This window comes from Peromyscus leucopus, chromosome 4 (genome assembly GCF_004664715.2).
Source record: "Peromyscus leucopus breed LL Stock chromosome 4, UCI_PerLeu_2.1, whole genome shotgun sequence".
NCBI classification, from domain to species: domain Eukaryota; kingdom Metazoa; phylum Chordata; class Mammalia; order Rodentia; family Cricetidae; genus Peromyscus; species Peromyscus leucopus.
This window is the reverse complement of record NC_051066.1, coordinates 12,345,273-12,368,858: the sequence shown is the minus strand read 5'-3', so window position 1 is coordinate 12,368,858 and position 23,586 is coordinate 12,345,273. Positions and strand designations below refer to the sequence as shown.

The 23,586-nt window shown below is 53.8% G+C and overlaps 1 protein-coding gene across 1 annotated transcript; it reads left to right on the top strand.

Annotated features, from left to right (window-relative positions):
- Window positions 1–4,698: 4,698 nt before the first annotated feature.
- Dbh (dopamine beta-hydroxylase) lies at window positions 4,699–22,533 on the top strand. Its single transcript, XM_028858728.2, has 12 exons — window positions 4,699–5,231; window positions 7,481–7,627; window positions 9,583–9,846; window positions 10,608–10,784; window positions 11,873–11,975; window positions 13,900–14,066; window positions 16,381–16,524; window positions 16,760–16,798; window positions 17,263–17,322; window positions 20,260–20,387; window positions 20,796–20,955; window positions 22,038–22,533. Exons 1-12 carry the CDS (start codon window positions 4,881–4,883, stop codon window positions 22,167–22,169), a joined length of 1,872 nt encoding a protein of 623 aa, XP_028714561.1. The 5' UTR covers window positions 4,699–4,880; the 3' UTR covers window positions 22,170–22,533.
- Window positions 22,534–23,586: the final 1,053 nt, after the last annotated feature.

Sequence of the window (23,586 nt, the reverse complement as noted above, 5' to 3'; positions counted from 1 at the left end):
ATCCTCACTCACTTCTCTCCCATGGATCTGCTCCAGTGTGGGTCATCCCTGGTACCCATAGTTCCCTGTGATCTCTGCCCAACCCCACTCCCCAAACTAGCGTGGCCCACCTCTGAGCATCAACACCTGGTAGCTTCTTGCACTGGTGTCAGGCAGGGAATAAGACCGGCTTTGTTGATAGTATGGGGTGCACTCCAGTCTCGTCAAGTTGCCCTTGGGAAACTGCTCGCCAACATACTGCTTACTCATCTGCTGCTTCTCTTTGCACAGCCTGGGGTTGTCTTTCATACAACCATCTTAGGTAGCAGTCTTACCTTAGTGTCCGTGCCTAGCCTGACCTGAAGGTGCTCAGTGCTGAAGCAGCCGCGTGAGTTGGAAGAGGAACAAAGGCTGGGAAAGTGAGGCCAGGCTGCAGTACACATGGACCCTCTGGCCGCTGCAGTGAGCTGTCAGGCACGCAGTTCTGAGGTCAGCAACCAGGCTCCTCCTGGGCCTGAAGAGAGTCCACTCTTGCCTCTTCCTCATCCGGATGCTGCCACATCCCCTGGCTTGGGTATTCCTTCAGCATCAAGCCTGCGACGTCTCGTCCTTGGACCTCACTTCTGTCGTCATACCCACTCTGATTCTGCGACTCCTGCCACCTTGTTCTAGGGCCACCCTGGCTCTCCTGGGTTCCCTGGGAGAACCTAGGACCATCTCTCACTTCAAGATTCTCAATTGAGTCTGGGGGATGGTATGGTTGGTAAAGTCTTTTCTGCATATGCCCAAGGACATGGGTTCAATCCCCAGGACCCACTGTCATATGGCATGGTGACTTGTACCCCTAGTGTTGGGGTTCAAGCAGAAGCAGGTGGGATCCCTAGGGCTCAGTGGCCAGACAGCCTAGCCTAATCGGTGACAACAACCCAGTGAAAGACTCTCTCTCTCTCTCTCTCTCTCTCTCTCTCTCTCTCTCTCTCTCTCTCTCTCTCACACACACACACACACACACACACACACACACACACACAAATGGTGGCTGGCACCTGAAGAAGGATCTCTGAGGTTGTTCCCTGGCTTTCTCATATCCATGCATATGAACCCAAACTCATGCACACACAAACATACATATCCATGTATGCCCAAAGATCCTGTATTAAATAACACTCACAGGATCTCTCTACCCTACGACCTCACCTATCCCCAAGATTGGACACAGACATTGGGGCCTGATTGTGTCAATCCTATCACACCCTGGGAACCAAGGAGCACCCTGCAGGAAGGAGTGTCAATCATAAGTCTCTCTGGTACTCTCCCGGGCTGGGAACCTAGCCATCCAGGTCCTGTGGTGTGAGGCAGGAGAGCTGCAAGGATAGGGAAATCCATGGTGGACAGGCTTCACCCCTTTAGATCGGCAGATTTGGGTCAGCAGTGGGTGAAAGATTCCTGGAGAGCTAGTGATCTCTGAGACAACTAAGCTGTTGGCCTCCGTGTGCTATGTGGTCTCACAAAGAGGCAGAGCAGGTTGTTAGAGGTGCTTGTGTGAATGTGAGTGAGTGAGTGAGTGTGTGTGTGTGTGTGTGTGTGTGTGTGTGTGTGGAGGGCTGCCTCCCCCTTCACCCTCTCTTTACCCAGTACACTCAGAAGAGATGGAGTGTGAGGCGGGGGGACATCAAGGGTCCAGGTCACTCCCTCCTGAAGGCTTGCTTGTGTAGGCTGCTCAGGTTTACATGGGATTTTTGGGTACCCCCCACAGGGCCTTGCTCACAGATATCTACTTCTGGCCCTGCAGGGAGCTGGGTGCTCCTGGATCCTGCCACGGGTTCCACACTGCTGGGATGGAGCCCCTATGGTAGCCATCCTGCTGATCCTTTTGTGGCCACTGTTCTGGCTGCCGGACATCTCAAGGCACAGATGTCCCATGGACTCATCCTGGGACAGCTGCCCCTTCAACCTTCAATCACAGTCACTGTGCTTGGTTGAGGAGACAGCAGGCAGCTCCCCAAGGGAGACATGCTGTCTGTCACAGCCTTGAGTGTTGATCTGCCACAAGGAAGTCCCTAGGGGCTCAGCTTCAGGCTGGCGGGGTGCGGTCCTATGGCCCCCGAAGCTGCTGTGGAGCTGCCTGCCCTGACTAGTCTGGATCATTCTCCAGGCCAGCTTCCATGCCCAGCTCCAGTAGCTGTGCTGCTGGTTATCACCGCCCACGGTCAGGACGTAGCCGCAGCTGGCCTCACGTGGCAGAGCCAGTGGGGGATTACAGCTCCTGAAGGCCTCCAGCATCAGAGAAATTCGGGAAGGCAAGGGGCTTATTAAAACGCTGAAATTGGTTCTAAATGAGGTCAGCCATCGTCGATGAGCCTTGGCGCGAAGCCAGGCACTGAGCAGAACACAGAGCCTATTTCCTGACACGATGACAGTGACGTCCTGGGTGCCACCCCCGGCCCACCCCCACCCTGGGAGGGCAGCTGACACAGTCAAACCCTAGCAGAGTCAGCAGGGTGGGGGTGCAGGAAAGAGCAGGAGAGAAGGCCCCCCCAGCACTGGACCCCCCAAACACCATGAGGAAGTATGTCCAGCCAGCTCAGTGGCTATAGGTGCTCAGAGCACCTGGGATACAGGCAGGATGGCCGGACACTGTTCCCTCTCCAGCGTCAGATCACCCTTTCTCAAGATTAATAAGAGAAGGACAAATAATGATAAAGATAATAAAAAAATGAAAAACAACCAACCTTGAAATTAAAGGGCTGGGGAGATGACCCAGTCAGTAAAATGATTGTGGCACAGGCATGAGGACCTGAGTTCGAATCCCCAGCACCTATCTGAAAAAGTCAGGCCTGGGTGTGGTGGCGCATGCTTTTAATTTCAGCACACGGGAGGCAGAGGCAAAGCAGACAGATCTCTGTGAGTTCAAGGCCAGCCTGGTCTACATAGTGAGCACCTGTCTCAAAGATAGATAGATAGATAGATAGATAGATAGATAGATAGATAGATAGAGATAGAGAGATGAGGAGGAGGGTTGGCTATAGATACCTGTGGGCCCTGCTGGCTCTACCTCAACCTCTGGTTTTTCTCTCAGGTCGCAGTTCTGGTCAGCACATCCTCATGACTCATTGACTGTCAGGGTGCACCCCTACCCCTTATTCTGCTAAGAGAACCCATTTTGGGATCCCTTAGTGCTGTGCTCTCCTGCTCTGCCCTGCTCTGTGCTGCCCATGATGTCTGTGTGACCCTGGGTACCCATCTAACCCTCTCTGTGGCTTTCTCCCCTGGTGTGTCAGATGGGGACAACCACAGGCCGGCTTCTCAAAGGCAGCAAAGCGGACAGGCCGGCTTCCCTCTCCTGCTAACTACCAGGACTGGGTAATTGTTGCTTCTGAAGTTGGCTGAATCACTTCTGCCAGCGTTCCAGCCTTGTTCCAGGCTGCAGAACGGGAGCGCTTTCTGAATCTGTTAAAAATAAATGTGTGTGTGGCACTCTGCTATTTACTAAGAACCGTGCCTCTCCTCCTCTAAGACCCGAGCACAACTGTTGCTCTCAGCCTGGATCCAGGAAAGGGACTCAACTTGCTGCAGTCAGGCTCCTGCCTTCCTTGTGAGCACTGGGAGGGCCTGGAGCCTCACCGCCCCCGGTGACCCCAGGCTGTGGCTGAGCTAAGCGCACCCCCACCTCAGAGCCTGTGACTCTTGTCCTGGCTTGTGCAGAACAGTGTGCCTACTAGCCCTGGACCTTCTGCCTGTCAGCTTCCCAGGGCAAGGCTGGGACTATCTGGAAATCTCACCTGTGTGCAGGACTGAGGCCCCCTTTCCTCTGTGGGACAGAGCTCAGCGCAGGGTAGGCCTTGCTGCCAGAGGCTCAGGCTGAGCTACTGTGTTCCTGAGAAAGCGGGAGGAAAAAGAGGGAGAGAAGGAGGGAGGGAAGGACTCACAACTCATGTGGAGGGACCTGCAATCTCAGTCAGATGCAGAGGCGGGTGGCTTTGGAAGCAAGCAGGAGGCAAGGTAGGATTTCCTGGGGTGGGAGGGGGAGGCAGCCGTGCATGTCTGGCCAACTGCTTCTCATCATGAAAGGGACAGGACTGAGCAATGGGAAGGTGGACCCTTCAGACTGGTGGTCAAACATTGCAGAGGCCCTGTGGTAAGAATGGGAGAAACAAGACTTGGGCTAGATGGCCTGAGAGGCAGGGGAAGTCCTGGCTTTGAGAGCTTTGGAGCGAGAGGAACAGGACTGTCCCCACAGCCACGCCCCTCACTGAGTGCCCCCCGTCCACTCACCTCCCTTTCTGCCTGCCCTCTGCCGTCTTCCCCAGTGACACCCCACACCAATCTGTACCCCCTCTCCGCACCCACTCCTTCTGTAGCAGCCGTGGCGCCAGCTGGAGCCCGTGGGGAAACAGGAGAAAAAGTGGGAACAGCAGGCCGTGGAGAGAGTGTCTAAACATGGACTATTTGGGGACTGTCTTTTATTTTTAGTTTGAAATTTGTCCACCCTCCAGTATTGTAAAAACAGGAGCCGGGAGCCCACCACTCACTGTCACCCCCAGACCTCAGTTGGATCACGTGTAGAGGGCATGGTACCTGGCTGCCTGTGAGGCAGTCATTGGGGCCTGGCTGCAGGCGTCCTTAGGACCTGTGGCTGCAGAGTCCCTGCTTCCAACAGGCGTCAGAGAGTTGTTGGAGGACATCAGCCATTCTGCTTTGATTCTCCTGATGATGTCCTGTGTCATTAGGGCCAATTAGGGGAGGATGGGAGCAAAGTGTGTGCCCCAGGGCACTGGCTGGTGGGAGGGCCGCCAGGACAATTGAATTCCCCACCAGACAAATGTGATTAGGATAAGCCTGGCCCAACCCCACTGGACAGGCATAAATGCCCCGGTGGGGCCGGTGTATTCACCCCAGCCATGCCGGCTCACCTCACCCACCAGCACTGCTGGAGCAGCCTCCCCAGCCCCAGTGTTCGTGAAGCGGCTTCAATGTATAGCACTGCTGTGGCCATCTTCCTGGTCATCCTGGTGGCTGCCCTGCAGAGCTCAGAGCCTCCAGAGAGCTCCTTTCCCTACCACATCCCCCTGGACCCCGAGGGGATCCTGGAGCTCTCGTGGAACATAAGCTATGTCCAGGACATCATCCACTTCCAGCTCCAGGTGCAAGGGCCGAGGGCTGGGGTTCTATTTGGAATGTCAGATCGAGGTGAGATGGAGAACGCTGATTTGATCGTGCTCTGGACTGATGGGAACAGATCCTACTTCGCGGTGAGTCCTCTCCCACCTTGCTAGCCTGCCTGCATGCCCATCCCCCCTAGCTGACAGCATTCACACAGCCACGCTCCACAATCAACGGAGGAAGCTTGCCTACTGCTGCTGTGTTTGAGGTCAGTGGTCTGAATTAAGCCTGTGCACCCCTGTCAGCATCCTAGGCACACTCGTTAGACGATGAAATGGTAAGCAGATTCTTCCTGCAGTCCTTGACTGCACCTCCAAATAACGGATGCAGCAATCCCAAGAAGGGTAAGCACAGATGGAGGACCCACATGCCAGGCGACACCCCCTGCCACGTGAGTGCAGACCCTCCAATATCCACCAGTTTTACAAACAACAGTTCCGTGCCACATTGCCAGTACATGCACGCGTGTGGTGGGCCAGGTGGTGGCATGCGGCTTAGTAGAGCAGGCAGAATGCACACCTGCCTGGGACACAACACACACGGGCCTTCTGTGCTACACTCGACAGTGGCAGACGTAGACGCAGGTACACCGCAACTCAGGTGTGGGACAACTCCACCCTCACCACACAAGCTGAACCTAGGCCAAGAGGATACAACTGGTCCTTCTGTTCAAAATCTCCCTGAATGCCTGCCTGCAAGGGTGGCTAAGGAGGTCTCCTGTATACTGGGGCAGCCTTCATGGACCCCAAGAAGCTACAGGAGTCGGCAGAGTGGGGAGAGCCCCTACAGACATCTGGGGCCCTGCAGAGGGGACTGACCATGAAGGCCTCTTTGTGTGTGTGTGTGGGGGGGGGGTGGAATCTAACTCTCTACACCCACAGGGAAAGGATGGTCATAGATTTTCCTCATCAAGGCAGGACATACCTTCTTCATACCAGGCTGACCTCGACTTTGTGTTAATCCTCCTGCCTCAGCTTCCTCAGTGTTGGGATTGCAGGTGTGAACCACTACACCTGACTAGGAGATGCCTTCTTGACCTGAGCAGGGCGGCCACGCTACCTGCTTCATAGCGAGGCCAGTCATTTGCTCAGAATTGTCAGGCAGGGTGACAGAGCAGGCTTGGCTGTACAGTGTCTCTGGAGTCACAACCCCGTCTGAGACGTGTGGAGGACAGAAGAGCCTCGCTGGGTCCCGGAGGGACCCTCCTTCCCCTCTGCCAGGCAGCTTCTCCACCTGCAGCCCCCACAGCCACCTCTCTCCGATGCCAGGCTCATTTGCACAACCAGTTCCTGTGAACACGAAGGTCAGAAGTGGGGCCCCTTGGGCAGCAGGCTGCCTGTCGGATCCTGCTGCAAGTCAGCAGGGTCCCCAGCAGGAGCTTCCCCACATTCTGCTGTCCTCAGCTGAGATTTCTGCAAACTCCTTGCCTTCGCTTTCCTTAAGATCCGATGATAGCCCTGGAGGTAGGATTAAAAAGAAACAGCCCAGACAGTCCTTACAGTAGAGGCACATGGTATTCATGAACCCAGAAGGAGCCCACACACACACACTGGGTGTCACCCTACAGCCTGCCTCCCTGCCCTGGCCTGGACCCCTGCAGGGGAAGGCAGAGAAACTGGACCGGTGATCAAGGCACTAGGAAATATCCTGGGGAAATACTCACTCCAGCTTCCAGTGTGGCTAGGGCAGCCTCCCCAGCCCAGGTCTCAGTTTACCCTCTCCAGGCAAGGCTGGTGTTAAAGTGAAGTAAGAGATTCCTAGGGTACAGTATTTAAGGCAGCTTTTGCTGTCAGTGTTAAGCAAGTGTGGGGTTGGCACCTGGGAGCGAGTGCCACCTTAAATGCTAGCTTGCCTCTTTCCACTCTGGCTTCATCGTCATCAGCCTAGTCTCAAATTTCTAACCCTGGTGTGCACTCCTGTCAGACACCTTGGCCACCTTGTACAGTTGGCCACTGTAACAGTGCAGTACAGTTCTTCACGTCTCACGAGAATCAGCATGTCTGACTGTCCCTGGGATTCCCAAGCACCTGGCTCATGTGTGACAGGTTGGAAGGATGCTGGATTGGGCTGCAACTTCAGGCAGGATGGGCGACAGAATGTGATATGGGTGCTAGGAAACTTGGGTCAAGGGTGGACTGATCACCTTGCATACATACACCAACACTGAAAAAGAATGGGACAGATAAGATCCAACAGGAGTGAGATTCACCCACTGGGTGTTCCTGTGGAGCTGGTGACTCACTAGGGGTAGTGGATGTGATCTCTGCTGAAGAAGAGCAGCTATACTCTGCCATGCATGTGCTCCCTTCCTGCTTGGACCCTGAACCTGTCTCTGCAGGATGCCTGGAGTGACCAGAAGGGGCAGATCCATCTGGATGCCCAGCAGGATTACCAGCTGCTCCAGGTGCAGAGGACTTCAGAAGGCCTCTCCCTGCTCTTCAAGAGGCCCTTTGTCACCTGTGACCCCAAGGATTACCTCATTGAGGTAGGCTGTCCGGTCCAGGAGCACAGTTTGCCTGATCTGTCCCTGCATCCTACAGTGTCCGGCCAAGGGCCCTCCCTCCCTGGGAAGCCTGAGGTGGGGCCCCACACACAGGGAGAGAAAGTCCACTCAGCATGTGGAAGCTGTCTGGAGAGGCAGGGGCTCTGCCAGCAGCATGAAGTCTCCAAAGAAGCAGCTCCCTGTGGACATGTAGTCAATGTTCTTCACGAATGTGAGCGCTGTCGGAACCCTCTTGCTCTGGGGTGCGTTTCTATCTTGCTCCCATCACTGTGTCAGGTAGAACTCTGTACAGAGCCCAGCACTCCTGGCTTTCTACCCCAAGTGCAAGGCCGGTCCCTTTCCCCTTTAAACCTCAGTCTGCTGTCTCTAAAATAAGGCTGGGAGCTACTGGATTCCCAACGTGGAAGGCCTGATTGTGTACTTCATGGCTGCAACATAGCCCCAAAACACCTGGGCTTCTTAGCTGCTCCGCAGTTAGGAAAAGCCAGTGCATCTTGACCCTGGCATTCTTGTTATCTTAGTTAATCTTCCCTGTCCATCCTGGCAGGGGTCAGCAGTTCCTATCTCCACTGTAATTTGTGGTTGTGGCTGAGAGACAGAGTGGAGACGCTGGTGGCATGTAGTAAGAGACTTACTACTCACAGTCCCAGGGAGGGGCCATCACAGCATGTGGGAAGTACCAGGGCCAGTCACTAGGCAGAAGCAAGGGCAGAACCCTGACAATGTGCTTGACTGGGCAAAGGCTGGGAGGGGCCTAGGAAGCACCAGTCTGGATAATTCTGACTCTTCTGAGCGGCAGGGTGATCTCTGCTTGCCATTCCTGGCCCTGAAGCAATTCAGGGCAGGAGAGATGCTAGCTTGGGGTAGAGGGTTGAGCAAAGCATGGTGATTTGGGCTAACCTGGGCTACAGAATTTAGAAGGCAGTTTACACCCATTCTAAGGCTGGATCTCAGGGATAAGGTAAGTAATTTTGGCCATTTGACCTATGACTGATTAACGGACACCAAACAGACAAATCCAGAATCCAAGAAAACAGATGAGGAACTGAGGCCAGGGAGGGGATAGACTAACCCAGGAGCTCTTGGCACAGAGACTAGAGCAAGGCCATTGGAAATGGGTCATCTGAGTCCCCACCCTCCTGTAGGCAAGGCAAGAGCAGTCAGAGGACCTTGGAGAATATGCCATTAGGGCAGGCTCTTTGCATGTTTTGGGGTCAGAGACTTCTGCATAGAACTTGCAAGGTGTCCTCCTCGAGATCAGTCCATGGAGCTCCTACCAACCAGAGCAAACTGGCTGCCTGCCCACCATGAGTGTACATCCGTCAGCATCCAGAAAGAGGCTGCAGGAATTTCCAGCAATGTATCCACCCAAAGCCACCAGTCTCCATCCATAGCAACCAAGCCAGCTCCATCTCTGTGGTCTGGCTGGGCCCTCCAGCATGGCAATGTCCTACAGACCTTTACATGTCCAGCTCTTGGAGGTTGAGGGAAACTGTGTCACACAGTTCACTACCAAACTGAGGGCTCCCCAGACTGGTTTCTTCACTCCCTAAGTGGTCACTACCCCTCTGGTGTGAACCAACCAGAAGAAATATCTCTTCCCTGCCCCCAGTGACCCTGGGGTTCATTCGTAGAGGAAACAAGTGTCCCATCCTGCCTCACAGCAGGGCCCAGTGGTTGGATGCATAAATGGATGCTAAGCAAATGCAATGAGTATGTGAGAAAGACAAAAAGGTGTTTGACTGGGTGGAGACAGGATTCCAGAAGCAATCTGGGGCCAGGCAGAGCTTCAAAGTCTTCTCATTTGCCAAGCTGACAGACAGTGAGGAGCTTTACCTGGTAGGAGTGGATGGGCAGGGGCATGGTTCCCTTCACTCACCACTGAATCTATCTATGCTGGCTGAGTGTGCAATAGACTGGTTCTGTCTGGGCTACAGGATGACACTGTCCACCTAGTGTATGGGATCCTGGAGAAGCCATTCCAGTCGCTGGAGGCCATCAACACCTCAAGCCTGAATACAGGTCTGCAGCGCGTGCAGCTTCTGAAGTCCGAGGTCCCCACTCCAGCCATGCCTGCGGATGTACAAACCATAGAGATCCGAGCCCCTGACATCCTTATCCCCGACAATGAGACCACATACTGGTGCTATGTCTTTGTGCTGCCCCCAGACTTCTCTGAACACCGCCGCCACATCATCAAGGTACACAAGGCTCCAGCTGCTCTGTTTCCCACCAGGGGCCCAAGAACTACTGTAGCCCTCTTAGTGCTTGAATCTGATGTACTGGCCTGACTTCCTTAGAACAGCACATACATACCGGTCCTCTGTGACCCTGTCACTGTCTGCCTCGGGGCCCCTGTATTCCTGTCTTACCTGCCTGGACCAAAGCAATAATGTTTTATTTCTGCAATTGCCCTTGAGGCCAGGCTGATGTCAGTTTTTCAGGCAACCTCTCCTCACGTAAAAGTAGCTCAACTCAATTGCTCCAAAGCTGCAGCTAGGGACTTCATCACAGTGGTACCCAGAACCAGATCCTGTCCCTATCTAGAAGAGGAAGAATAGCCCAGAAAGGTCATGTGAGTACCCAGGGTCACACAACAAAGAGTAGCCTGGTTGTGTGGCTGTGCTTAAGGCCCCAGGCTCTAGCTTGGAGGCCATCTTGCTTCCCAATGGAGTTTGCTTCCCAGGGGCCCAGAGTCCCCCCAGGCACACAAGGACATCTGCCTTCCTAGTTCCATCTTATCAGGATATCGTCTATGTGGGTCCCTACTCCCTTCCCCAGAGCTCTTCATGGGTTCCAGTACCTCCTGGCTCTGGATTGACAATCATCAATACCTAACGCTGCCTTACTTACCCTTCTCATTTATATTTATAGCTGAGCAGATGAGGACCAGCCGATCCAGCAGAGTGGGAGGGTTAGGCAGGTCCTGGGCTCCCAGCTCAGGGTGTCTCTTCCTCTGCAGTATGAGGCCATTGTCACTGACGGCAATGAGGCCCTGGTGCACCACATGGAGGTCTTCCAGTGTTCAGCTGAGTTTGAGAGCATCCCCCAGTACGACGGATTCTGTGGCTCTAAAATGGAGCCTGACCGGCTCAACTACTGTCGCCACGTGCTGGCCGCATGGGCCCTGGGTGCCAAGGTATGTGCATGTTGCTCTATGCTTGTTCTGCTTTGCTTCCTGTTGGGATGAGGGGAGGAAAGGATTTATTTGGCTTACATTTCCAGGTCACAGTCCATCACTGACGAAAGTCAAGGCAGGCCTAACTGATATTCTGTACATCCCCTCTGACCAAGGAACTCATTCATAGCCAAGGAAGTACAGCAGGAACCCTGGAGGATGCTGTTTACTAGCTGGCTTGCAGGCCAATTTATACTCAGATAGCTTTATTACACAGTCCAGGGGATGGCACTGCCCACAGTGGGCTTGGCCTTCTGTATCAGTTAAGAATAAAAACAAACCTCATAGATGAGCTCACAGGCTGGACCTCCTATATATCAAGTAAGAATCAAGACAAACTTCACAGATATGCCCACAGGCTCATCTGATGCAGGTAATTCCACAGGTGATATTCTCTCAGGATGATTCTAGGCCTTGTCAATTTGACAGTTTAAAGTTATTTAGGACATTCCTGTACCACCCCCAGGCCTCCTTTGGCATTCTCAGGATTCTAACTGCCTGCACCCATCTTCACAAAACCACATCTTAAAAGGACCCAAGAGAGAGAGAGATGGAAAGGGGGTGCACCAGGCCATCAGCAGAGCGTAGGCTCCAAACAGCCCCAGTCGCCTCTACGATGCTTAAGCTTCACTGTTCTGTGGGGCCACAGAGGCTCCTTCCAGCCTTCTGTGAAAACGTGCATGAGCATGAATGTATACCTCTCACAAGTCCTGCCATCACTGCAGAGATCTGGGTTCTGTGCACAGCATGATCCTGTGGCTGCCCGAGGCAGGGCAAGTTGTCTAGAGACTATGCCCAAGAGTCTCATCAAACCCCTTCCCTGCCCCAGGCTAGAGGATGGTGAGGGCGGGACTGGAGGGTCTGGGAGGGGGCTCAGCCCAGGCTCAGGGCCCTCCTGATAGGACCGTCTGTGTGTGATAGCAAAGGAGAGCATCCTTCTAACCCAGCCACTTGCTGATATTACTAGTTTCTGCTCAGGCTCCAGAAGCTGGGCTTGTTTGTCCCGGGCTCCCCAAAAGACCTCTGTCTGGTACTTCCGTCCCACACAGGCATTTTACTACCCAGAGGAAGCTGGTGTCGCCTTTGGGGGCCAGGGGTCTTCCCGGTATCTCCGACTGGAAGTTCACTACCACAATCCATGGAACATACGAGGTAGCTATGCATCTTCCGATTCTGCTCCATTTTCTCAGAGACGCTTGGGTGCAGCTTGTCCAGGCAGAAAGTAAACAGGGCGCATGTGTGCCAGAGACAACACGAGAGCTTTACTCTGGTCTGCTTTACTGTAGTCAGCAGCCTAAGGAATCCTCAGTTCTGGGTTCTGGGTGGAACCAAGCCAGTGCTCTAATTGATTAGTGATGTCTGCCATAGACCCTGGGGGCAGGGCTTGGTGCTGTGCTGTTGAGTACCTGAGCACTCAGTGGAGACAGACCTTCACAAATCCCCTGGGGTGGGCAGGATGTCAAGTCCACCTCCTCCCAGGGTGCCACAGCAGGCCTTAGATCCTAAAGGCCAGGGCCCTGCCTGTGGCCAATCCAGCCAGGCACTGACTGCTCTGGACCAGGTTCTTTCCCCAGTTCATGTCATATGTTTAGACAGTCCAAGGTGTCCAGTTAGCTTAGAAATGCCCGGGGCAGGACCACACCTGCCCACCTGTTTCTACTCCCTGCCTGCATAGACCTGGAGAAAAGCAGGGGGTGGCCTGTTGGGCCTGAGAATACTGTGTTAGGCAAGAGAATCTCAAGGTGAACAAGACAGATCCATGCTGCAGAGAGCTTCTAGAAGACAGACGAGGTATGTATGTGTGTGTGTGTGTGTGTGTGTGTGTGTGTGTGTGTGTGTGTGTGTGTGTGTTCGTGTTTGCATACAAGGATTCCTGAAAGGGCTAGAGTCCAGGTGATGTGACTGGAATTTTGGTAACATTTAGTATGGATCTCGCAGGCATAGCACATTCCCAGGTAAGGACAAGGGAAGTCATCGTTATGGCTAGATCACCCCGTGCCTGAAGGTAAGCAACTTGAGTGGGTCATTAAGGGGATTGACAGAGGACACCACATCAGAAACTAAACATTTCTTTGCTCTTGTACCTCATTTTTCATCAAATGTACCCCGTTTCCTTTCCCTTTCTCCCCCCTCCAGCTTTCTCTTCCTCTCTCTTTTCTTTTGAACAACACTTATCTTTATCTATGCGACTGAGGAGCAGAAGGGACCTGATAGACACAGACAGTGGCCGGAAAGAGACTGGAGCCGCTCCTGCACCCAGCTCCCAGCCGGGTGTGGACACTGCTTGTGCAAATTCAATGACGCAAGTGACTTTCCCTCTGGCTGTATAAGCAATGCCTCTGCCACCACAGGAATTATCTACAGCATGCAGGGAAGGCGAGAGGCGGCTGGGGCCTGAGCACCATAGCGGATTTATTGCTCATTTAAGACCTGAGAGCAAATGGATTTTTGAAAACTCCTTAGGCATCAGGGAAGTCTGTCTTCCCTGATTGTCTGCATGTATTTATGGATCTTTTTCCAAATATAAGGGTGCTCCTGTCAGTTGGTGAATTTTGAGATGGGCTGCTTTTCTATTAATATCAAAATCCACGATTATCTCATTATTTAATCCCCATCTAAATTTTAACCAATTGCTGCTTCTTTTTATTATTTGCCTCTGATGTCATCAGCCCAGAGACACAAGGGGCTGTTTGAGTTTGGATGTTGTTAGAGGGGAGGGTGTTGAAAACAGAACAAAAGGAGGTACTCTCAGATTCGATGAGTAGAAGATGGCCAGGGCCCACTAGCAACATCCTTCATCCCAGCCAGCCGGTCCTGGGTTTGGGGCCCAGTTTGAATGCTTTCCAGACCTTGGTTTTAGGCAGAGTCTTCCATACAGCCTCCAGCTTCAATTTCTCCATTGTAAATGGGAACAATGGTCCTTACTATGACAAACTCCCATAGAGGTGACAGGTGACCTGAGAGCAGCTTCTGGCTCCACTCTCTCTTGCTCTCTTCAATCAGAAAGGGTGACCAAGCACACTGTTCCCTAAGGGGTGCCTCAGGGGCTGCTGCTTACTGAATGCCTCTTCCCCAGGCCGGCGCGACTCCTCCGGCATCCGCCTATACTACACGGACAGCCTCCGGAAATTCAATGCAGGCATCATGGAGCTGGGCCTGGTGTACACGCCGGTGATGGCCATCCCCCCTCAGGAGACTGCATTTGTCTTGACAGGCTACTGCACAGACAAGTGTACCATGATGGTGAGTGGACTGGTCCCCTGCTGCCCAGGGGAGGCAACATGAAGGCTCCGGACCCCTGACCTGGAATCAAGGTTGTCTGAGTCCCTGCACCCCCCTCTGCAGCAAGAACTGGGCCATGCCCATGCACCCACACTTCCATGTGCCACTTTTAATTTTTATTTATGTGTGTGATTATATGCTGTCTGCGTGCGTGCGTGCGTGCGTGCGTGCGTGCGTGTGTGTGTGTGTGTGTGTGTGTGTGTGTGTGTGTGTGTGTTCCTGCAGAGGCCAGAAGAGAGCATTGGATCCCCTGGAGCTGGAGTTAGGTGGTTGTGAGCCTCTGGACCAGAGCATTAGGAACCCAAGTCCTCTGGAAGCTCAGCAAACATTCTTCCCAGCTGATCCGTCTCTCCAGTAACCCCATACAACACATTTTAACTGCTTTTGTTATGGGACTATCAAAGCTTCCAAATGAGGCTCACCTTTTACAGGCTGCCCAGCCCTCATCCTACCATATTTTACCACCAGGCAGGGACTAGGGGAGGCAGCAAAGTGCCAGTGTCCCTAAGGCTGTGCAAGCCCTGGTGAAGCTGCAGGGTAAAGCCGATGGGGCCTTGGCTTCTGCAGTCAGTAGGTAGTGACTCCTAGCCATGCCGGAGTCCGACCCTCACCTGGGACGCTGTCTTGTCTGGGCTCACCTCTCACCTAGCAGTAACTGCAATGGATCTGGTATGAGGCATGTCCTGCCATGGAGATCTAGAGGAGCCACAGGTCTCGGTAAAGGTAGTGACAGGCACCAGTGGGGATCTCACAGAGCCCCCTCTACACTGTCTGTTTGTGATGCCTTCCCACCCATGCTATAGGCACTTGTGGCGTTCCTCCATGGTTTGAGAAGCGGGCAAGGGCACAGACTATAGCTCTCCCTTGTCCGTAGCTTCTGTTCATTTCTGTTAATATCTGCCTGCTCTTGCCCCTTGTAAGGATCTCTGGCTGGCTGCCATGGGCCTTACTGTCTGGAGCTCTTTTGCTATCACAGATGTGACTTCACTGTGTTCTCTGCTGGCAGCCACTTCTTACAGTGACCTGTCAGGGAAGTGAAGACAGGCCTGGACCACAGACAGGAAGACCCAGGTCTGCCAAGAGAGGACACAGATCCCAAAGCTGCATCACAGAGCCAGATTGCTTTGTCACAGAGCTCATAGTGAATTCCCCTTCCCAGCACACTCACGGGATGACACCTGTTTTTGGGTCCTCCCTACCCAAGCACCTGGTCTTTCAAGTACTAACTAGGTCCAATGTTCTCAGGCTGAGATGCTGGACACATTGGTTCTTACACTCAATCAAAGACTTTAGCCTGTGACCAGGATGAGAAATCAACTTCCCTCCCCAGTCTAAACAGACAGGTCAGAAAAGTGATTGCTGGCTTCTGAAACCTGTGTCCACATTCCCACACACTCCTGCATCCCTGGCTCATTATCAATGGTCCCTGGCCCAGCATGTATGTTGTCAGAGATGTAGTCATGAATTTGCAATGGTTTTCATTGCAAGAGGGATCCACAATGTGAAGGGCGGGGGCAGTAGCTGGCCAGAGCAAGGTAGAAGGTTCAGAAGTAAAGTTGTAGAGAGCTCAGCAGTCCAGGGTCATCCACTGTCACCTGCCAGCCCTAAGTTCTTCAGTTCTGGCTGTCAGCATCATAGGCACAGAGGACCGTGGCCGGGCAGCAGAAAGTCACCACGCACAATGTGTCTGAGAAAACTTAGTATCTAAAGACATGAACACAGATTAGGAAAACTTCTGTTCTCTGGAAGATTTCCTCATGCGTTAATGAGGAAGGGAGGCCTCCCACGAGGGCTGGCTATCTTTCCCCACTGGCTTAGGGGTCAGCACCATTGCTATTGACCGGGGTCATGTGATCTCAGAACACAGCCTCTTGTTATGCGCAGGGCACTCCAAAGCCTTCTGGGGCCCCTGAACATGATGGGAGTTGCAGAACTTAATTGACAGGGAACCCACAGAGAAGGGAGGTCCTGTCCAGCCAACAGGGAATGGGCCTCTGCTGGCTGAGGAGAAAGGGATCTCAGTCTTCAAGCATCCCAAAGAGACCAAAGGACAGGGTGCCATCCACCCTGAATGCATTCAGGTCTGGCTGCCTGCTGGGGCTTGCTGTGTCAAAGTCTTGGGCTTCTGGCCACAGTACACTCTTAAACAAGACACTGTCTGGCAGTTTTATGATAGAGAGCAGAGAGAATCATCTAGAAAAAATCGAATGTTCTGGTAAGCCAAGGGATGCTGCCTCTGCTCTGGGTCTGACTCTGCACCCCCCGCCCTCACCAGGCACTGCCGCCCTCCGGAATCCACATCTTCGCCTCACAGCTCCACACACACCTGACTGGCAGGAAGGTGGTCACTGTGCTCGCCCGGAATGGCCAAGAGATGAAGGTTGTGAACAGAGACAACCACTACAGCCCCTACTTCCAGGTGGGGACCTGCCTGTCACCAGCCTCCTAGGCCTTCTGCTTCCCAGGGTTGTCCTCTAACCTTTGGTGGACCCTGGCCCAAGCTGCTGGGTGTCAACAATGTCTTGGTGACAACTTGATTGATCTTGTCTCCTGATTGGAGTCCACACTTAGTGAGATTGAGGCAGAACTGATAACTCGGGGTAGCTGGACCAGGGCTCACAGCTCTCTTACATCTCCTCTCTACCCCACTCCAGGATATCAGAATGCTAAAGAAGATTGTGTCTGTCTTCCCGGTGAGTGTCCAGCAGGGACAGAGGGCTGGGACAGGAGATACTTGGGGAACACTGTGCCCAAAAGAGAGACAGAGGAAGAAGTAGGTCAGGAGAGAGTCCCAAGACAGGCATAACAGACCTAGATGAGGTCCATGTGGACTTCACGGTACAGAGGAGGCATTGCCTTTCAGCTTCAGCTGAATTACAGTCTCAAAGGGTCTCACCCCTTGAGAATTCTGGAGAGAGATGGGGGTGCCAAGACATAGTCCTTGCCCATGCAAAGCTGGAGCTCTGACATGGCCAGCCAGGCCACTAATAGATATAAGCCTCAGGGATATTCAGATTGTGGTCCTCATTGGGGAGGGTTCTGGGCTCCTCACGGGAGATCACACATCACAGTGACTTGGCCACCATGAGATTGAGCTGAGCACATCTGTAAGTCCTGAGTGGGCAGATGCTAATGTGTCTGCCACCTCACTCTTCAGGGGGACGTACTCATCACCTCTTGCACATACAACACGGAAGACAGGAAGCTGGCCACAGTGGTAAGTCTCACTGGCGTTTCCAGCCCCCCACCTGGAAAAGCGAATGGCCCAGAGTCTGGGTAAAGCTTTCTAATCACTCCTGTGGTTGAGTGTAGGCTGCCAGAGGCAGGACTGCTCCTCTCGCATTCGCCAAATGGACAGGACACTCTCCGGCTATGCCTCTGGGCCCCTATCTCTAATAATCCTCCTTCCCCTGGTCCCCAGTGCTTATTATCCAAGCAGCATGCTGGGCCCTACATTGGCCCCACTGAGTCAGACATGGAGGTGACACTGTCAATACGGTCCCATCTAAGAGCCACTACAGTGGGTTATCATTGGCAGCCACATACATGCTCAGTGTCTCTGTGGCATGGGAAGGAGCCAGGAAGCACTGTGGAACTCAAAATCCACCTGGGGAGACAGGCCACATCTGCTACAGGAGAAGCAAAGTGACAGGGTTGCAGAAACTTCATGAGAGCCAGGACATCACCCAGAAATGAGAGAAGGAATGTGAGGTCGGGGGAAGGGCCAGAGAGAGATGGAAAAGACTCTGCACAGGGACGTGTGGCAGAAGCCCCGGAATATAAAGGTTCTCAGGATGGGGAGATGTTCAGCTGTGACAGGGTGGAGATGTGGGCAGCGCCAGGCAGGGGGGTATGGCAGGTGGGTATGGCAGGGGGGTACGGCTGGCCAGTTCAGAGAAGTGACATGAGTCTTATTTTGGCTGGACTATGGATAGTCCAAGGAGGAGGAGCACCTCATGGGAGGACTATTTTCAAGGTGAGGTGTGCAGAAAATGTCTCATCCATCTGGGACCCATTGGGTAGGGAGAGGGGCGCTTTCCACAGTTGTCTTGGGTCACAACTATTCCCAGCCATTAATCCCACTTACCATTTTTTTAAACAAATTATTTAACTTGATTTTATTTTATGTGCATTGGTCTGAAGGTTTCAGATCCCCTGGAACTGGAGTTACAGATAGTTGTGAGTGCTGAGAATTGAGCCCATGTCCTCTGGAAGAGCAGCCAGAGCTCTTAACCACTGAGCCATCTCTCCATCCCCTCCCACTGACCTTTTAATTGATCCTTGAGCACCCAATAATTAACACATCAAGTGTGAAGTTCAGAATGAGCCAGACCTGGGGATACACCCCACCCTGGCACCCCTGCACCCCAGGAACTCCCATCAATACTGTAACACTATCTTCTGCACACTGAACCAAGCCTTCAGCCAAGGTCCAGGGTCCCCCATTCTGTTTCACATGTGTTCTTTAAATAGCTTTATTGTGAGATGATTCACACACCACGCAGCTCAAGTGTGTGAAGTGTGCAGCTCGTTGCCTGGAAGCACATTCACAGTTCCATGCACACAGTCAACCCACAGCTGTCACCTCCAGGTCCCCTCGCCCAGCCCAACCAACACAGATCCATTTGCTCTAGATGGTTCAACTCTGGACATTTCTCATCACTGGATTTACCCGATATGCCGCCTTCTGTGACGGGATTGTTTTCCATACATTTAATCCATCTTAGTTTCGTGCCAGTCTCCAAGGCAAGCGTTTGCCCCCGAACTTTCATAGGCATCATCTCCTTCCTGCAGGGGCATCTGCTATGGGTGGTGGCAGGGAGGTGCTTGCCGGTCACGGGTGGAAGAGAGGCCCCAGACCTGCTCTGCCAGAGGCGTTTCTGCCAGGGCTGTATTCCTGTCTTGCAGCTTCAGGGCTGAGAACTAGTGCCTCGTTTGTCTCAGGATGCTCATGGCCATGGCCTAGCAAGCACCTAAGATCTCAGGTCCTAGGTCTTCAGGTCCAAGTCCCAACGACAAGGGATCTCCTTGACTATTTAGGCCTCATGACTTCTTAGGGTGGCTCCATCTGGGATGAGAGGGAGTAGGAGCTCCCAGCAGGCAGGCGGGAGCTTCCCAGCTGTGACCTGTGGATCCAGAGCGATGGTGGCCTTCGAAATGCAGCTTCAGTCCCAAAGTGAGAGAGGAGGGGAAAGCAGCCGGCTCCGACATCCAGGCCCTGTTCTCATTCTTGCGGGGGCAGAGCTAGGTGGGAGAGGGCAGATTGTGGGGGAGTCTCATGCCCACTGAGGGCTATGGAAGTTGGGAAATGAGGGCTGGGGACAAGTAAACACTACAGGAAGACCCGTACAGCACACAGGGGCCAGCCCAACTTCTTATTGGTGAACTTCCTTCTCCCACACCTCTAGAGAGCTACTCCAGGCTCCCTCCACTTAAGGAGGGGCCAGCTGAGCTCTGCACCATCCCTGTGGTCTGTCATGGAGTAGGGAAGGCCTTTCTCCCTCCAACAGTTCTGGCCAGCCAAATAAAATCTCCCTTCCCACATCATGTTCACAAAGAGCCAGGATCCTGGAGGGAGACTGAGACAGCCTTGGGCTGGGCTCTCTGCCTGGTTCCTGACCCTACTGTGGAGTTCTCTCTCCTCCCATCAGGGCCAGTTCACTATATCTACGAGCAGCAAGTAAGTGGTGGGGGTGTCACCCACTCCGTCCCTCCCATATTGTGAATGGGTGGCCGGGGACGGGTGACTGTCCCAGGTACTAGCGCCTCTGAAGTACCAATGTGACTATTGGCCAGAGAGGTTTGCAATGTGAAGGGAAGTCAGCTCCCACTGGAGACCACAAGGACTTGTCCCCTGGTCCTTAAGACTCGGTTTCTCTGACCCATAAAGCAAGAACAGCAAAGCTCGGTTTCTTTGTTTCTGTTTTCTTATCACCGGCTGATGCTTATTTACTGGGTCTCTGTCTCTCCTGCCACTAGCAGATGCCATGAGAGGGTGACCTCCCTCCTGGCTCCATCCTGGGTGGGGGTTTGAATGCCACATTGCTGCCAGCAGATGAATGCCCTGGGGGACAAGTAGCCGAGAGAAAGCTACAGGCAGACTGCCCCTGAGAGCGATGTGCTGAGGGCTGACAGGCTCTTCTCTCACCTCCAGGGGGGGTTTGGAATCCTGGAGGAGATGTGTGTCAACTACGTGCACTACTACCCCCAGACAGAGCTGGAGCTCTGTAAGAGTGCGGTGAATGACGGCTACCTACAGAAATACTTCCGCCAGGTGAACAGGTGAGATGCTACTTCTTGCTTTCTGCCCTTGGGAACCCAGCAGGGATAGTCTCTGCACCCTGCCCCATGCCCTCTCCTCTTAGGAGGCTGGGTGGCCAAACATGAAGAATTCAAGCTAAGTTCTTGGAGCAGAGTCAGCACGCATACCATCAGACCTATGTGTCCTTGGAGGTGCCTGTGGCAGGCATCACTAATCAGTCTCCTGGCTTACAAGCTATCCCCAGAACAGCCAGTATCAACAATCAAAGGTGACATAAGCAATGGAGGCAGGGCCAGGAGAGCTTCTTAGGCAGTGGATAAAGGAGGCAAGGCTGGGGAGGAGGTGACCCAAGGACAGCAGCTGGGAGCCATGTGGGGTCTCCTTCCCTCTGCTAGATCTTTAAACTGAGTGACTGTCTTTCCTTCTAGTTTCAACAATGAGGAGGTCTGTACCTGTCCCCAGGCCTCTGTCCCCGAGCAGTTCACCTCCGTGCCCTGGAACTCTTACAACCGCGATATGCTCAAGGCTCTGTATCGCTTTGCCCCCATCTCCATACATTGCAACAAGACCTCAGGGGTCAGCTTCCAGGTACGACAGTGTGACTGTGAGTGGTGGGTCATAGCAGGCATGCAACACTTGCTCATCCCCTATCCAGTTCCCAGCAAGCCCCACTGGTGCCTGAACCTCCAATCCCAGGTCTGCCCAGATCCTGAGGAGGACCCCAGGTGGGTTGAGGAGGGGCACCCTGAACCACAAACGAGAAGCACTCACATGAGATGGGGGAAATAACCAGATAGTGACAGAGACAGACAGACGGATAGTAAGGGCACAGGCCAGCAATACCGCCAGGAAGGCCTGGGCACAGTGCAACAGGGGCTATGACTGGTGTGTGAGAGAGTGCCAGCATTTTCCACCAGGGCATAAAAATAGAGCTATGGCCAAGCGGGGAGTGGAGGGGGGGGTGGGGGGGGTGGGGAGGTGGTGGCGGGGTGAGAGAAACCAGCATTTGGTGACAACAGCCCCACAGCCCCACAGCCCCACAGCCCTACAGCTCAGCTTCTCCCTCCTTATCTGAGTCCTGCTGGGATTCAAAGGCACCTAATTTATTTCCCAGCAGAGCCAGCCAGCAGCAGTACCATCCCGGAGCGCTGGTCAGCAGACCCAGCCTACCGCATTAGGCAGGGGAGGCAGGCACTGCAGGGGGTGGGGGGGAGGTTGAACAGTCCTTCCTGGCAGCATTTGGGTGCTGGATTAATTGCTAACCCAGACACCCATACACCATGGGGGAGGCTTGATCACCCCAGAGCAATTTGGGGCACTGCTGGATGTGGCTAGACCTAGGCTTTTGTAAAAGCCTTGTTGGAGGACAGTGGCTAACAATGCAACCTGCCTCCAAGGATTCTCATCCTTTCCTCAGGGTAACAATTGAGTGAAGGGGCAGCCATGGAGGTGGAGGAGCTTGGTAGCTCCAGGTTCTTGACCAGAGAACACAATAGCTTGAAAAGGGGACATCGATCCTCGGTGGTGACCCTCAAAGGGTGACTTGGAGGAGGTGGGGAGTGTTCAGCCTGGGAAAAATGAATTTAAGGACAAGAACCCAATCAGCTAGGGAGACAGCACCCTGCCTGGCCCCTCCAGCCTCAGTTTATCTCCTGGTCCCTTCCTTACAGGGTGAGTGGAATCCGCAGCCTCTGCCTGAGATAACATCCACGCTGAAAGAACCTGCCCCGAACTGCCCCGCCCAACAGGCTCCGAGCCACACCAACCCCACCGTGGTCAGCGTCAGCTGGGGCAGAGGCTGAGTCGGGGCCTGTTCTTCAGCCCCTCCTCATGATGTTCCCGTGGGCTCACACCAGCTCTGTGAACCCCCTTTTGAAGACTCCCCTTCCTAGAATAGTGCTGTTCACCTAGAAGGAAGGGGCCTGTCACCCTGGAACCACCTGCATGACTGACACCATCCCACGAGGCCCAACTGGACAGAACAGACCTGGACACGCTGTTGCCTCCATGTGGGGACAACTTGCCACGGCGGTCCAGATTCGGCACTGCAGGACCCACCTTGCTTCCAGAACAGCCTTGCCAGGCTGGGTGCAGACTCCCCAAGCCTCACAGTCCCCACCCTGTGGTCACCCATCCAATGGTGACTTGTGTTGGTGTTTGCCATGACAGCGCTGCTTAAACATCTCTTTGCAGAGTGGCTCATGTTTCCCAGTGGGCGGCTTCGCTGCGACGAGATAGGACAAGGCGTTTAGCTCGTTAGAGACTCTCCGGGGGAACTCGCTTCATGGCAGAGTAAATAGATATTTTCGCCCACCTAGAGGGAAACCCCAGCAAGTGGTTCCATCATGGAGAGCCAAGATGGCTAGAACCAGGCTCTGTGAGGGAACGGAATGGTTAGCGCCGGTTGCTTCTCCTGCTGGTGGGCGAAAGCTGGGCTTAGCCCTTTCATGAAGGAGTGACTAGGGCAAGCCGCTTAGCTGTGTGACCCTCCGTCTTCTTAGACAAGATGAGACTCACCCTCCCCTAGCACTAACTGTGGACACACAGGCAGGGCTGATGATCCTGCCCCTCTGCTGAGCCTTCCTGGGCCCCAGGGCGTCACACACATTGCCCTGTGTGCATGGGGCCTGCTTCTAAAATCCTAGTCACCTCTACCCTCCCTGAGTCCTTCTCTCCCTCGTCTCCTGTTTACGGGCCAGCTCAGCTCTTTGATGGCTTTGGAAGGGAGAAGGAGACTGGACTCTTTTCAGCTATTTCAGCAAAATGCAGGCCAGGCTGCTCAGGGAGGGAGGGTGATGGATGAGCTTCGTGTCCCCCCTACCACAGACATCAGCTAAGCGCGGCCCCCCCTTCAGCAAGGCACTTTATTACTGGGGAGCGAAGGTGCCCGGACTCTGAGTTGTGTAGTATGAATCATGGCTCCGGGCGCCCATAAGTCATGGGCGTAATCGGTGTGAAATGCCAGGTCTGACAGCCCAGAGTAACGCTCAGCCCTCCGTCATCTTTACAGCCTGAGGTGGGGGAGGCAGGCCTTCCCTCTATGGCTGCCTGCCTGAGTAGCCCAGAGCCAGAGAATGCAAGACTCGAGGAGCTCTGACCTTCAACACAGTCACTTTACTCCTAGTGGTGTGCCAACTTACAGACAGGGAAACTGAGGCTCACGGGGACTAAAGAGGATCTGTCCACTGCCCATGTGACATGTCCAGACCCACAGTCCCT

Coding starts and splice junctions, on each gene's coding strand:
- Dbh (XM_028858728.2), top strand. CDS start 4,881: ATGCCGGCTCACCTCACCCACCAGCACTGCTGGAGCAGCCTCCCCAGC. Junction 7,628..9,582: donor CCAAGGATTACCTCATTGAG/GTAGGCTGTCCG, acceptor TCTGGGCTACAG/GATGACACTGTCCACCTAGT. Junction 10,785..11,872: donor CATGGGCCCTGGGTGCCAAG/GTATGTGCATGT, acceptor CGTCCCACACAG/GCATTTTACTACCCAGAGGA.